This window comes from Syngnathus floridae, chromosome 1 (assembly GCF_059516105.1).
Source record: "Syngnathus floridae isolate MCC-2025c chromosome 1, RoL_Sflo_1.0, whole genome shotgun sequence".
Classification (NCBI taxonomy): domain Eukaryota; kingdom Metazoa; phylum Chordata; class Actinopteri; order Syngnathiformes; family Syngnathidae; genus Syngnathus; species Syngnathus floridae.
Window position 1 is genome coordinate 14,806,754 of NC_142413.1, and position 15,520 is coordinate 14,822,273.

The following is a 15,520-nucleotide window of genomic DNA, read 5'->3' on the forward strand; positions in this document are numbered from 1 at the left end:
CATTACTTATACTTCATTTTTAAAAACAGTGAGATGAGAGAGAGTGTTTTGTATTAAGCAGTGCAGTGTCCTACCTTTGATTTGTGTGTGCTAATTTTTAAAACAAATCAAATTTTGATAATTAAGTGTGCTTTTGACACATAAATAAAATTGGAAAAAGTACAAATAGAATAACAGAAAAGGCCTCAAAGAGTTGATGTGATGAGCGTGATAAGTGTCGACAAACTAAGATGTCTGACCCAAGTAGGTCAACAGTCTGCGAGTGTGTAGCACTGACTCCGGTCTCTGAAAGCCAAAACTGAGGCCGACCTCCCTTGCAAAGATAAACACAGCAGTGGCTTGTTGGCCCACTACGACTGGAATGTTGTCAAACGTCATATGTACTCCTCCCATGGAGCTCTCCATCATCTGTGGAGGAATGAGAGCCCAAAGAACCAACCCAGTGAATTTCCCACCCAATATTTTTAAACAGTCGACGGTTGAGCATTTGCAATTTTGCATGTTTTAAATTTTTCTTTGAACTTATTTTCCATTATTTGCGAAAAAAAAGAGCTAAAACTTAGTTACTAATATATACTCATGATTTGCCTGTATTACACAACATTAATTGTGTAAATGCATTTAAATGACATATAAATTTTTTATGAGTTGGTGTTATTGTGAAATTTAGGCTAACACTATTGACAAGTTTTATGTGAACGTGGTTTGTGTTGAATAATTTCACTTCTTTGAACAAGTTGATGTGCCTCAGGCTGAGCATTGTGATAACCGTGCTCGGAAATATTTTGGACGACGAAGGCAAAAATGCTTAGCAACTGGAGCAACACCCATCTTTGGAGTATACTTGCTTCCGATCGGGGCTCATTTGTGCAAATTCTCAATTCTGGACCGTTTAAGTCCTGGAATTGCGCCAAAAAGACCACTTCGAATGGAATAGTCAGACTTCCTGTTCAATTTATGTCAATGTCAATTTTCTCGTGCATGCGTGCGTATGTATGTGTGTGTGTGTGTGTGTGTGTGTGTGTGTGCGTGCATGCGTGCGTGTGTGCGTGTGTGTGTGTGTGCGTGCGTTTATGATAAATGTCTACTCGATTTCTCTGTGAAATTGATTTAGTAATATCTACAAAAACAAACAAGTGGCATTAATCATGCCTTTTGATTCAACGGGCCAACAACGTTCACTCAAAGGCTGCTGGGAATTGAGAAATGTAGTTTTCCAAATGGAGCACTGGCCCCTTCTTTGAATTCTCCCTCTTTTCTTCCCCTTCGTTACCCTCCTTTTAAACAACCTCCTTATTTATTGGCGTCGTTTCATTTCCTCATTTTAGACCATAACAAGATGATAGTGTGTGTTTAAAAGGGAAATGTGCATTTCTGTTTGATGGGAACTAACTGTAACTACATTACGTGCCCATATATGGTGTTTCTCAAGGAAGTGCAACAACCAAGGAAGCAAGTTATATTATTTATAAATAGAAAAAGGTCATCATACTGACAGTTGTTCCTTATATTTGAGTAACTTTATGCAGCTTGTGACTGCAGTTTATCCTCAACTCTGATTTTATACTGGCGCACAGCCATGTTTTTTCTGAAGGTGTTGACAGCTGTCTTGTATTCAAATTTTATTTAAGTATTCTATATTCAATTTTTTATAATTTGATAATGTCCGTGAGAGACAAGAAGTCATCTTGAATGACCTTTGCCAGGGAGGACATTCTTATATACATATAGGTTGTAGGTGGGGGAAAAAAACTGTATATTTTGCTTTATTTTTTCATTAATAATGCATCAGTTTGGACTAAAATCAAGTTTCAGTATACAACCGAAATATTATGCATATAGTACTTATTATGCATATAAATTCATACATATATACATATTTGGTGTACTACAAATAATGATTTCATCTACTTTATATATACAATATATTGGATATCTACTTTGTACAATCATCGTACCAACAATAATCATACCAACATGCAATGTCTTAATTTGTTTTTTTCCCCCCTTTGTTTTGGTTTTGTTTGGATTAAATTTAAAAATCTTATATTTCCTCCTCAATGTTGTTCTTTTTTGTGTACTTTGTTGGGTGTTTCCACATTCTTTATAGAGGTGCTGGAGCCTATCCCAGCTGACTTCAGGCAGTAGGCAGGGGACACTCTGAACTGGTTGCCAGCCAATCACAGTGCACATAGAGACAAACAACCATCCACACCCACAATCATACCTACAAAAATTTTGAGTAGTCAATTGGCCGAGCATGCATGTTGTGCCGCCCTCTTGTTGTTTTTATAAAAGACAATATTATAGACTACTACATTTCTTTGGGTGGTACGGTGGGGCACGTCCGCCTCACAGTTCAGAGGCGCAGTGTTTGATTCCGGCGCCATGCGTGGGAGGCCGATTACCACTTGAAATTCTCCTTTGCTGTGATTGTGAGAGCGAATGGTTGTTCGTCTCTGTGTGCCCTGCAATTTGCTGGCAACAGGTTCAGAGTGTCCCTTTGCCTACAGCCCAAAGACTGATGGGAAAGGCTCCAGTACGCCGGCGACCCTCGTGAGGATAAGAGGCTCAGATAATGGATGGATGGATATGTTTCTTTGATTTAAAAAAAAAATGGGGGGATGAAGAACTTCAGAGGAACTAAAATTGATTGTTTCCCTTTTTCTGAAGAAGTGTATTTTGTCATTCCAACTTGTACGCAGGTGGCCTCACTGTGCACAGAAGCGCTGTGGTAGCAGCCGTTGCAAATTTGAGTTAGCAAATGGTCAATAGAGCGTGCGCGTCATGTTCATTTGTGTTTGCCAAGTCAACGTGTGTGAGGTCCTTAAGTCAACCCACACCACATCCTCATACACATCATGTGTTTGTGTAGATATCCAAAACGCAAACTACACGGGAAGGCCGGAGCCCAGTGTCAAAGCCACGCCCACTGCACAGTAAGCAGGACATGCTCACCACTCTTTAAAAACTAAAGGAATGTGATACATACATACACAGCAATGAAGTTATAAAATATCTTCACTCTCCTAAAATAAAAACACAAGTGTTTTTTACAGACACATGAAAAACTGAACTAAATGTTGACTATAGTGTCCCCTCACTACTGTGAGATTCAGTTATTGTGACTTCTCTATCATGGGTTGTCATTTGTGACTTCATCTCTTGCACCATTACTTCACTATTGTGTTTTTTTTTTGCTGCATTTCTTCCTTCTAAGACAGTCAACATTCCAGTTCCCTCATTGTAAGTGCGTTCGGAAACAGGGTTCAAGCACAATACTTCACTCAGACTGTTTGTAAACTCAGATCGTTGAATGTTGTGTTGTCAAAAGTGTTAATACTATTTTAATGAGGTATTCTTTCATTTGGGTTGTTTAGTTTGCATTTATTGCCACAAAATTAAAAAGTGATTGTCTTGTTCTTTTATCTTTTTTACATCTTTTCATTTTGTGATTATTCTATAATTTATCTAAAGGCATTACAGGCAATTTGTCCGACAGCGCAGAAACCAGAGCTGTCAGGTTTCAAATACTGTTTTTAAGAAACACCATACTAAGCGCTATATTTCTCAAAGATGTCAAAAACAGGCCTTCTTTTGCGAGAACCTTCATCATCCCTGGATTCCCTGTAATGCAGGGCTTCTGGTCACCATAAACTCTTCAGTGAGTCCACTGAACGGCAGCTGCAAGGTGCTTTGGGTATACCCCAAACAATGGACTATGCGATCCTAGGGCAGACCTCAGTATGATGGAACGTCTGCTTGTTAACTACGTTTTTCTTTTTAGTATAAATTGACCTTAAGACGACTCCCTTATGTCATTCTAGCTAAACGTACAATCCTGGTGGGTTAATACGGATTGAATCCCTGTTGTGGACGTTCCCATGACTAACATTGTTTTTGTTCATCAACATCATAATTTTCTTGTCAATGGAAGATGTTCTCATTTATAATTCATTTATTGATTATTGAATGACCCAAGTTAATGTAATCTTATAAAGGTTTGTTTTGTTCATTTATTATTTTTTTGTTACTCACAATAAATCATTAGCCCATAGACATGGAAAAATGCTCAGTATATGAAGATTGTTAATTTCATTCATATTTATTGTTTTATTGTTTTTTATGAATCAGCTATTTAATGAGATAAAAGAAATAAATAGAACAAATCAGTTTTAGGGTGGGGAAAACTCTAAATTGATGGAACAAGTTAAACAAATTAATCCCTATCTCCTGAAAAAAAATCTGTTAAATCTTTGATACTCACTCAACTGAGCTCTAACTCCATTACCACCTTGCTATTAGATGTCCAGGTGTATGTAATGCTGTATCCCATCTTTCTGCAGATAACAGAGTGATCTAGAAGCTTTACAGCTGGGAAAGCTACTGCTGGATAAAGTGCAGCATGTGCAAGTGCTTGTGCGTGCGTGCGTGTGTTTGCGTGGGAGCGGCCTTGTCTCCCAGAGGGCAATAAATCTCAAAGCACTTTCTCTGGTTTTATGGACTTAAAAGTGTCTCGTGGATGTGGTTTGGATGAGTCTATCTTGTTTTGCATTTGTAAAACTTGGCATCTGCTGCTGCTTAAACAACATACATCCTAAATAAATTGGGAATTCATTCAAACATGATAAGAATTGTCATAACAACAGTCCATCTCAAACGAAACTTTAACATTTTCCAATTTTCACTGGAAGGGATGAACCTTTTCATACTGACGTTTTTGTTTGTGGAACTTTTTTTGGAGCTCTTTGCTGAGAATCTGACCTTTTTTCTGTTTTTCTGCTCTTGCTGAAAGTTGAAGTCAGGCATTGTGTCTAAGAGACACGCTTTGCATGTCAGGGTGTAGCTAAGTATAATTTGGGCTCTTAATGGAAGTTTTTGCCATATGTGCATGCGTACTCCCAAACCAAAACGCACATCCTGGTTGTCAGTAGTCGAACTTTGTTGTTTTACCTTCTTTGTCTCGTAATTGAGCAAGGACAAAATGGGGAACATTTTTACGCATTTATGGTTCCAAGTTTCCAGCTCTCAGCGTCATCCAAAGATATGTGGATGTGACTAGCCATATAAATGTCTTGCAGATAACATTTTGCGTTATCATACTTTGAAGGAAGTGGACTTTGGGGTCAAATGCGTTTTGTTATCAATTTTGAGCTGCTGTTTGCGACATGTAGACACGTGTGCCCACATCTCCCCCACACAAGCACGCTCGCACGCACACGCACATTTACAGCTTACTATAATAATGACATGAGCATCACAATAGATTAGGTTTCCAGACATGACTGTAGATATGATCATAAAATTGATTTAAGGAATTGTTATAGACTTGGTGATGGGCATGATCAAAGATATGACTATATTTTACAATATAGCACCAATTTGTAGTACGAGTGATGCCGCACAAGGGTTATAGTAATTTGTGATTTTTTACTATCCTTACTTTTTATATTGTTTTGTGTGTAGCCGGTGGACGGAAGCTTCCCTTTTCTTGTTCCTTCCATCCACAGAGGACATTTTCCCTGCACCAGCAGGTGAGCGTGAGCGCTCCTTGATGAACTTTCCACTTTAATTTACATGTTAATTGCCAGTTGATGGCTACCTCGGGGGTTGTGCAGGAGAGGTGAATGACACCTCCTTTTAGTCCTCTTGCACGCGAATACACTGGACAGATTTGGATAAAATCCCACTGGCCCGCCTCTGCACTTGACATCAGGTCTCAGGTATCAAGTGTGGGACTGTAATTAGGCCTTGAGTTAGTCACGTGACTCATTAGTTAACATTAAATGAATGCAAGCCAGCTGGATAAATGAAATGTCTGCTATGTCAGACGGTCAGAGGGAGTCTCAAATGAGCTTATAAGGCATTATTAACCTTTTATAACCATGTTTGGTACCCGAGGTACCTATGAGTAGGCTGAAAATCCAGAGGCCGGGCAAACCTGAGCAAACAGATAGCGAAATAGTAATAATAAAATAAGATAAAGAAATTAAATAGATGGCCAACACAAACTTGCAGAGAAGTAGAATTTCTGTGGTGGTGTGTGGGTGGAACATGGTAGTCAAGTTTGATAACTCTTCTGCAAGAATGTCTACAGTCCCAAAAGCAATTTTACCTAGCAACATGAAATTCGGTCGCTATGTTGATCATAGACACCATAGGAAAGCCTCAAGAAGCCATGCCAAAAGAGCCACAGCAAGTCCGTCATATTCTCTTTGAAGGTGACATTTTAGGAAAATCCTGCTTATTTTCAGTGGTCCATTCTTCCAAGTCGACCTTGACATTTTTTTTCAGAATTATTTTTCCAATTATGACCAAATATTGAAACTTGTATACTAGACGGATGCACAACAGTAATTGGAAAATAAATTGGGTTTTTGTCAGTGTGTGTTGGCATGATCTTTGGTAGCGCATCCTGCCATTCTTTGAAAGCCAAAACTTGAACCAAGTTTTAATTAGGAACATGATATTTCGCGAAAATGTCTATCAAGAGTGGACATAGTCTGAAGAAGAAACAGTAAGTCGGCCCTTTTAATTTGAAGTGGGCAATTTTGGGTCATTTTGGCCATTAGCAGGGGATCGCCAAAGACATACTTGAGATTTTGAACACCTACAAACATTTTAACCTTGTACTAGACAGATGTAAGACACTAAAGTTTTTTTCTTTCTAAGATGTGATGACTTGGGTGGGACTATAAATTCTCTTCCAAGTCAGACATGCCAATTGTCTATAAACAAGGGCTTGATTTGCACTAATACAGCTGAATATTCATAGTATGGACAGCAGAGGGATGGCAAACGCATAAAGGGGACAGTCTGCTGTCAAACTATTGACCAGTTTACATCATGTGCTCTGTCAGGGGAGTTGATTCAATCATCATCATAATTATTCTCCTCCTACAGAGCGCTTGAATGTGTGCAATAATTTGACATTTGGACATACAACGTTGCGTCGATTATAGTTTATATTCTCATGTCTATAGTGGCAATTTAAAGAAAAAGTCAACCACAAACGTTTTTTATGTATTAATATGTTCCGTGCAGTCCAACTAGTCAAAAAACAGTGGAATGATTAATGTTTTGTTTATGTAATATGAATTAAACAGGCAAAATCCACTCATTTTTATCCATCTCCGGGGGCGGCCATTTTGCCACTTGCTGTCAACCGAATACGATATCACCGTTGCCAAGTCTCAGGTCACAACCAGTCATGGCTCAGCAGTTTTACGAAGCTGCGTCGGTCTTTTTTTTTTGTTTGTTTGTTTTTTATGCTGTAGCTCGCGCTGAGTTTACTTCAAATCAGAATGTCAGACTTCCTGTCTTGAGCGGTGCACATGTTTTTGTGCATCAACTTATTATGAACATGTTTGCCAAATTTCATGTTGCTAGTTAAAACTGAATTCAGCTGTTTTTTTTTTATTATCAAATTATTAATTAAATCCTGTTGGATACAACTGAGTCTAAAATGGTCAGCTTAACCAAAATGACAGATTTCAAGTGTCTTTTTTTGCTGCATTTACTCATGGTAAGCATGTCTACCAAATTCCATGTTGCGAAAGTGAATCTAGTTTTGGGGGTTGCTTTTTTGCATCCTGTTGAGCACCACGAAGCCAATTGAGCCTAAAATAGTTGCTACAAACCGAGAAGAAAGAATTCTTGGCACATTTACGCATACCGCCAAGTAAATAATTTATGAACTTGTGGAGTTCAATTGGAGTTTTTAGGACTCATTGAAGTTCGCCATAACGTCACAATTTATTAGTGTCCCTCCATTGAGTATGATAAGAAGAAGCAAATGGGCAAAATTCTTAGGACAATCCACTTCTCTGATGCTGGTAGCTGAGAGCAAAGATGAATTATATGTGACATCAAGAGACAGTGGGTCCAAACAGAGCTGAAGTCTGTTTATTCTCTGTCTTTAAAGCACATTTAAAGTAAAATGCCTGCCAATAAGCAGAAAGTCTCATAAAATAACCATTTCAACATTTGGCCGCCAGCTGGCCTTCGCTTTTACTGTGGAACGGCTGTGCTTGTGTTGCATTCTGGGAACACATTAAGACCTAATTGAGTGGGAATGTAAAAAGTGGATCCCTGAACTGATAACCCAAACACAATGACTAACCTGTTACTTCTTTTAGGAACTCAGCTATACTACTCCTAAAAAAATCTCCCATAAGTATATTCAATCAATCGATCGATCGGTCGGTTGGTCGGTCAGTCATATTCTATTGCTTACTGTGTTATAGTATGCTTCAAACATTTTGTATTCAGTGAACAAAAACAAGGTTTATATGTTTGATGTGGGAGAATTTGACAGGAATTCTGCCAAAATTGTCTTAATTGTACAGCCAAGAATTTTCTGATCATCCAATTCCCAAAGCTACTTTTCCTTAGCATGATAAAATTGGTTGGCGCGTCTATCATGAGTAGACCCACAAAAAAATCTCAAGAAGCTATGGCTCATTTTTTTTTTTTTTTTTGTGAAACAGCCATTTTAGGGTGATTTTGTCTGAGCTGTCATAAATGCTTGAAAAGATTCATTATTATTTTATGAAGTGTGGATATTTAAACTATAATTTCCTTTCCAACACCAGACTGAAGATAACTGTTTTACTGTAGATGTGCTTTGTTGTGATTGGCTCCTGAAATAAGGTTCCACTTGTTACAAATGTGTCCCTATTGAAGCTTGACCTGGAAACAATATGAAGATGTGTGTGCGTGCGTGTGTGTGTGTCTGTGTGTGTTTGTGTGTGTGTGTGTGTGTGTGTGCGTGCGTGCGTGTGTGTATGCGTGCGTGTGCGTGTGCACGTGCGTGTGTGGGTGTGAGTGTGTGTATGCACGTGAGTGTGTGCGCGTGTGTTTGAACATGACATATTATTGAATTAGATAGCTAGCCATACTGTGATTGAGAAGACAGATGTTCAGCATTTGTTTCATAGTGAGCATCACTTCATTAACCATGCCAGATATGGTTAAAAAAACAAACAGATAATTTGCGGTGCCAAATCATCCGTTTAATCTGGCGCCATTTGCTGAGCGTTGATCTTTGTTAAATGTGACATTTGCTTGTGCTTTTCTGTCATGAAAAAAATTCAAATGGCGGTTATTGAGCTGATGATGGTGATGATGATGATTAACTTATGAATAAATTTGTCATGTCTGCAGGGCTTCTCTGTATTTATGGTCACATGAGTATCAGCCCTTCAGGCCACATGCTGGTGATGGAGGAGCTTTTCACTGACAGGTGAGTACACGTACGAGTACACGTACATAAATAAATTAATAAATAGAATATCCATCCATCCATTTTCTGAACCGCTTACCCTCTCGAGGATCGTGGGCGGGCTGGAGCCTATCTCAGCGGTTTCTGGGAAGTATACGGGGTATACGCTGAACTGGTTACCGGCCAATTGCAAGGCACATATAGCCAAACAACCATTCCCATTTACAGTGCTCAATTCACCTACCATGCATGTTTTCGCAATGTGTAACGGGAGAAAATCCACATAGGCAAGGGGAGAACATTCAAGGCCGTAGCCCAGAATCAAACCCATGAACTCTGCACAGTGAGGCGGATGTTTTAATCACATTCCAAATTGTACAAGCTCAGTTAGAGCAACAGCTGTATATTTTAAAAAAATGATTTTTTAATTTTATTTATTTCATTTGACCTGTGTACTTCATACTGTGTATCCTCTGCATATATATTTTTTGTTATTATATAACTGTTATTTGTTGTGAAAAGAACCCTTGTGCTGACCCCACTAATGCTGTGTGCGCTTTCATAGAGCCTTTCTGTCTTTTTGTACACTTTGCAAAACCTCCTTCAGCCTGCAGCTTGTTTTGCTTAAAAGACGGCTGCAATCATGGCATCGTTTTGTATTTATTTATCTGCAGACCGCTCTGGCTCACGCTCAATTCAGCATAATGATGAAGATGGAAAAAATATGCGATAGACACATCAGTTTTCAAAGAGAACAGTGCATGTTTTATTAGGGTTAAAGTTTTATCTTTTCTATTTTCATTATTTCTGTGGAGGAAAAAAAAATCCTCATGACTTCAATATGTTCAGTATATACGTATATCTGATATGAAACCCTAATTTAAAATCTTAAACCTGGCTTGAAACCTAAACTTGAAACCCATATCTCATCCTAAAAGATATTCCTAAAAGGTTGCAAACAGTTGCAAATAGTTGCAAACAGGTTTTTCCTGTCGCAAAGGAATTTTGAACAATTTACTGTTAATTGAGTAGTCTGCCTTTCAAGAAAAAGTGATACACAATTTTGTTCACACTGTCGGAGGCTTGTTTACTCCAAAAGTATGCATACTGTATGTTTAGGAGCTGCTTTGTCAAAGGACGATGTCCACCCTAAGGTATTAGCTTTACCATAAGTTATATATATGTTATATTTTACAATTATGATCCTTTTCTCCTGTGCTGTGGCATAATCATTTAAGGATTTTTTTTTTCATATTTGATTTACATGCAAAATTCCCATGCACATTTTTTTTTTTTTTAAGTGGTAAGTGCCTTTGCAACTGGCAAGATTAAGTCAATGGCTGTGTCCATGCTTTGCATCTACAAGGAGTCAGCACATTTGAAAGGCAAAATTCTAAACATAGAAAAACGGGAAAAAAAATTATGGCAGTGCCTGATATGTGTCTGCATACCCCTCAGAAAGGGTAGTGGGGTCCCTGTCCTTTTGACCTCCAGCCTATTCTGAAACCCCAACCCTATCTTAATACCCTATGTTGAAATCATAATATAGCCTTAACCCCCACTCAAAAACATTATTTTAAACCCTACTTAGACCTCAGGCACTACAATCCCAGTACTGGTATGCCTGAGCAATAAGAAGCATAATACTTGCAATAATACGAATCAAAGGATTCCGGTGAGTGCTACTCGTGTAGCTAAGTAGGTAACGACATATTAGCACTTTATGTTTTTCTCCCGGATTCATCACTTTGTCTTTTTCTCCATGTTTACCTTCTCCTTGCTCTCCCGCCTTGGGGGTTCTGGCTTTTCCGAATGACTGCTCCTGACGGGAAAGTTGTGTGTTGACTCAGACAGTGCATCATTAGGGTCCGGGCACAAGGTGCCAAGAGTCTCTTGAAATTGTTTTGTTTCTCCTTCGTTATTTCCCCTCATCCACCGCTGTGGAATTTTTCCAAATTCAGCCTCTGAAGCTAATTTGACTAAGCAAAATGGAATTTGGTAGGCATGGAAATCATGTGAAGACTCACAAAAAAAAAAATCTCTATAAATCTTGTTGTAAAATGCACAAAAAGTCGGCCATTTTGCTTTCTTGATCAATTCAGTTTCTGAAGGTCCTGCAAAGGCAAGCCCTTAGTTGAATTTTTTTCTACTACCAAATTTGATCCTCATGTATTCCACTGAGGAATGACAATAAATTTGTGATGCAATTTGGTTGGCATGTCTATCATGAAAAAAGTCAGAAGAAACCAGGTTGTAAATTATAGTAATAAATTGCACAGGATGTCCACCATTTTGGTTTGAAGCAGCCCTTTCATAGTCCATCCAGTCATTTCCAGGGAGCCTTCAAAGTTAAACCTATCGTATGGATTTCGGCCAGTTCCACCCAAATGTTAACCATCTATACTCGACAGGTGAATGACACTAAATTGACGGGAATTTTCATTTTTGCCATTGCATGTGGGCAAAGCATGGTGGCAAACTATAATAATCCGCCACAAAACACTAAACTGCAACTTCTGCCTTTTGAAGCTGTTTGTAATGTAAATTCTTCTATTTGCTAAATTATTGGCTGTCCTCCCACTTATTTGTCAACTGTTAGAGACAAAGAGTGTTCAGAAGGCCCCTTGGGCAATAATGACTGCGATTACCTGGAGGCAAACTCAATTGATTTTTTGACGACTTGTAAATAAAAAGTCATCCTGAAGCTTTTCTATTTTAACTTGAGTTGAAAAAATCGACCCGATTGAATGTTAAATTTAAATAAAAACAACAGCAGCGTGGCAGAAACCCAGCCTTTGTTATTTGATAATTGCCTTCCACTACATTTGATTCAGTTCACAGCCGAAATCCTATTTTGCAAACATACTTTGATGAAACCCGAATCCTGTTGTAAAAAACATTCTTTAAAACCTTTGGCCTTCCACAAAACCCTAACACCGGGCTTGAAACCTTACTTTTGCTTGATACAAACTTTTTAGTGTTCGGGTAATTTTCCTCATAACAGAAACAAATGCAAAGTGTAACCTTAATTTTTCCACCCTGTATAATTTCTAACTAACTAACTAACTAACTAACTAACTAACTAACTAACTAACTAACTAACTAACTAACTAACTAACGAACGAACCAACCAACCAACCAACCAACCAACCAACCAACCAACCAACCAACCAACCAACCAACTAACTAACTAACTAATCAATCAATTAATCAAATATAAGACTTATATTTAAAAGAGATTGATTAATAATTATACATACTTATATTATAAGGGTATACGGTCATTGTGATTGCCAGAGGCATTCAATTATCTGGGTTTGCTGTTAGTTTATCTGTCATTTTCCACATGAAAGCACAGGAAAAACATTCCTGCTTTGTTTTCCATCATGTCCAATGCGCCCCAACCGTGACGCAAGTAAATGATGTCCTCAGATGTGATTGATTGGCTTGATTGAGGATGATTGTGCTATGAAACGACTTAAAGTGGGACGTTTATTTTCATTTCACAATGTGTTTTTGGGTTGCTGTAAAAAAAAAAAAAAAACACCCAAAAAACAAGCAGCAGCATTGTTGCAACATATTGGGTTAGATAAAAAACAAATTCTGCTTCGGTCAAAAATGATGGTGCCCCAGGATCATACAAAAGTGACTAAATTTCAAAGTACATCCAGAAAAACCAAAATAATTGTCGCCTTCTTGTTCCAAAGGCAAAGGGCGTAATAAAAGTTTGTTTCCATATCACTACAAATGGAAAATGTATCACGTGTTATTCTGCTGTTCACATGTCACGTCAGCATAAGAAAATCATTACGTTAATGCGCGCTGACAAGCTGCTCTGAGCGAAACACCGCCTGGGGTTCTCTCTCCCTGGAATTCCTTTGCAGCGAGTGTGTTTATCATCTCATTGACGCGGTCGCACACATAGCTGTTATGTAGCGCCCTAGTGAAGCCGCTCGCTGGTGTGTTTTAATGAATTGGAAGGAGACGAAGATGCTCAGTGATGTGGCAAGTGACGGTAGGCACCACTTCCTACAAGATTAAAGTTCACTCATCACAGGCCAGAATGAATGTAGAACCATGTTGTCCTCTCGATTGCTTTGAATAACATTTTGTTAGAATTGTGCATGACAAACATTATATTTGGGAATTTGAGGCACAGTCATTATATGGGACAGTGTAACAATGTGGTATAGTGTGGCAAGGATTTACGAATCACAATAAAGTCAAGGATTACTGTAGTCCCTATTTTGAGTTATTTTCTTAATGTACATTTAATATCTGATTCTGATATCTTGTCATATTTGTGTTACATGGGGAAATGGATTGCTCTGCCCAAATTTGCCGTGGGAACAGTGTAGTAAGTTTGACTGGTGTATGCCATTTGTTTATGGACATACGTACACTTCAGAGTGGGGCAAGTTGAAATGTGCACCATCAGAGCCACAAGATGTCACCGAGTAACGATACAACTGGTATTAATGTGTGTAATGAATTTCGGTGTAAGTCGGAACAGTCCATTAATAAAAAAAAAAGAGAAATCCCTTACCTTTATTCCTGTGGTTGATGATAATGCACGTGCGAGAGAGAGAGATGACTCATTTATGTATTTGTTTTTCTATTCATTCATTTTGGGTGAGTGAGAAGTAGATGTAGGATCCATTTGCAGCTGAGTGGTTGGACATATGATATCGTACTGCGGTCATCAGATAAGAAATAATGTAGTTTAAAATACATTATGCTTGCACTGCATCAAGCTACACTATCTTAATGCATACAAAGAGCAAAGAGGTGTTTGTTTCCAAAAAGCATTGTCATAGGTATTGTTGCACGGGATACCGGTACCAGTACCATACCTCTATATTTCGATGTCGAAAATGGTTCGACACCATTTATTTTTACCACCGGTAATTAAAAAACAAAAAAAGGCGGCTCGCCAACTCTGTCTTAAAGGCAAGTGTATATATACACGCAAAGCCGCCTGTGTATACATACATAAAGATTAAGCAAAACTAGGTCTATTAAATCTATAACCACTTTAAAATCTTGAAACTCTAATCCTAAACTTGACTTCAAACCCCAATTTCAAGGTTAAGAGTAAGGATTGGCTCTTGTTTGTATCTTTATTTGCCGTTCTAATCTTGTTAAAACCCTTATTTGAAACTGTCATCTTTGTTTCAAGCCATTTCTGCATTGGTCCCTAATTTGAAACCCTAACCTAGTATGTATAAAACCCCACTACATTCCTGTTATAATAACAATTCAATGCAGTTATCTAGTGACAGAGTTTCATTGTAGTGTGGTTGGAATGAAAATAATCTCCTGTAGTAATTTATTTTCACATGGTCCATTATATTTACAAGGCACAAATCTGAAAGTCAAATTTCAGGCAGCCGATGAGCTCTCAAATGTGGTGATGCCCTTTCTTTTCCTTTCCTTTCCTCTCCTCTTGTGTCCGATCCTCCCCTCCCCTCTCCTGTCCTATATTCTTCTGACCTGTCCATTATCATTCCAACTCTCTTACGAGCAACACGTGTAGCAAGGTGTCAAACCAAGGATAATGTATGAACAATGAGTGTTACAGACTACCTTTCATTCTAGCCTTAATTTAAAAACCATCAACCCTGAGTCCTAATTTTTAATCTTAACTTTTGTTTCAAATCTAAAATCTCTCTTCAAACGCTCCTTTGGAACTTTAACCTTTGTTCAAAGCAGTGACCTTGGCTTGAATCTCTAGTTTGAAATTCTACCCCTTGTTTAAAGCAATGGTTTGTATCCTATTCTAAAACCATAACCCATGACAAGAAATCTAATGTCATAGCCTAACCTTTTGTTTAAAACCCTAAAACTGGATTGTACTTGTACCCTACTTGGGAATGCTAATCTATTTTGGAGTGGTTCCTCAAGGGTTTATGGGGAAATGATAATAATTTACAGTATCACGGCATGAAAATGATTTCATATTAATCTCACACAAGGTGGTGTTTAACAATGTGGCAGCACAGCATGCTCTCACAGTTGTCAATCATTCTTACTATTCCAACTGAGCTTCATTACAGATCCCCATGGAGGTTTTAAAGATTAGGATTCCAATTTTTTAAATTGTGTTCATGGACCTGTGGCGTCGATGAGCCACACAATTCTGACAAAGATAACGGTAATTTTTATGTAGTTACTATATCTGCCAAACATGTGATGACGTCTACTATCAGGCTCATATAATTTAAAGGAATGTAATTTCTGGACTATAAACCACACCCGAATATGAGGCGCACCAGCTAAAATTAGGGGAAAATTCTC

General features: G+C 38.2%; 1 protein-coding gene across 3 annotated transcripts in view; it reads left to right on the top strand.

The window, feature by feature from the left end:
- The window catches only part of htr4 (5-hydroxytryptamine receptor 4), a 64,482-nt gene that overhangs the window by 25,094 nt on the left and 23,868 nt on the right, over positions 1 to 15,520 (top strand). For all 3 annotated transcript variants that reach the window (XM_088374983.1, XM_088374991.1, XM_088374999.1), the window contains exon 2: positions 9,166 to 9,244. In XM_088374983.1, coding sequence (XP_088231109.1) covers positions 9,189 to 9,244 — 56 coding nt within the window. In that variant the 5' untranslated portion in view covers positions 9,166 to 9,188. The remainder of the gene's footprint in view (positions 1 to 9,165; positions 9,245 to 15,520) is intronic.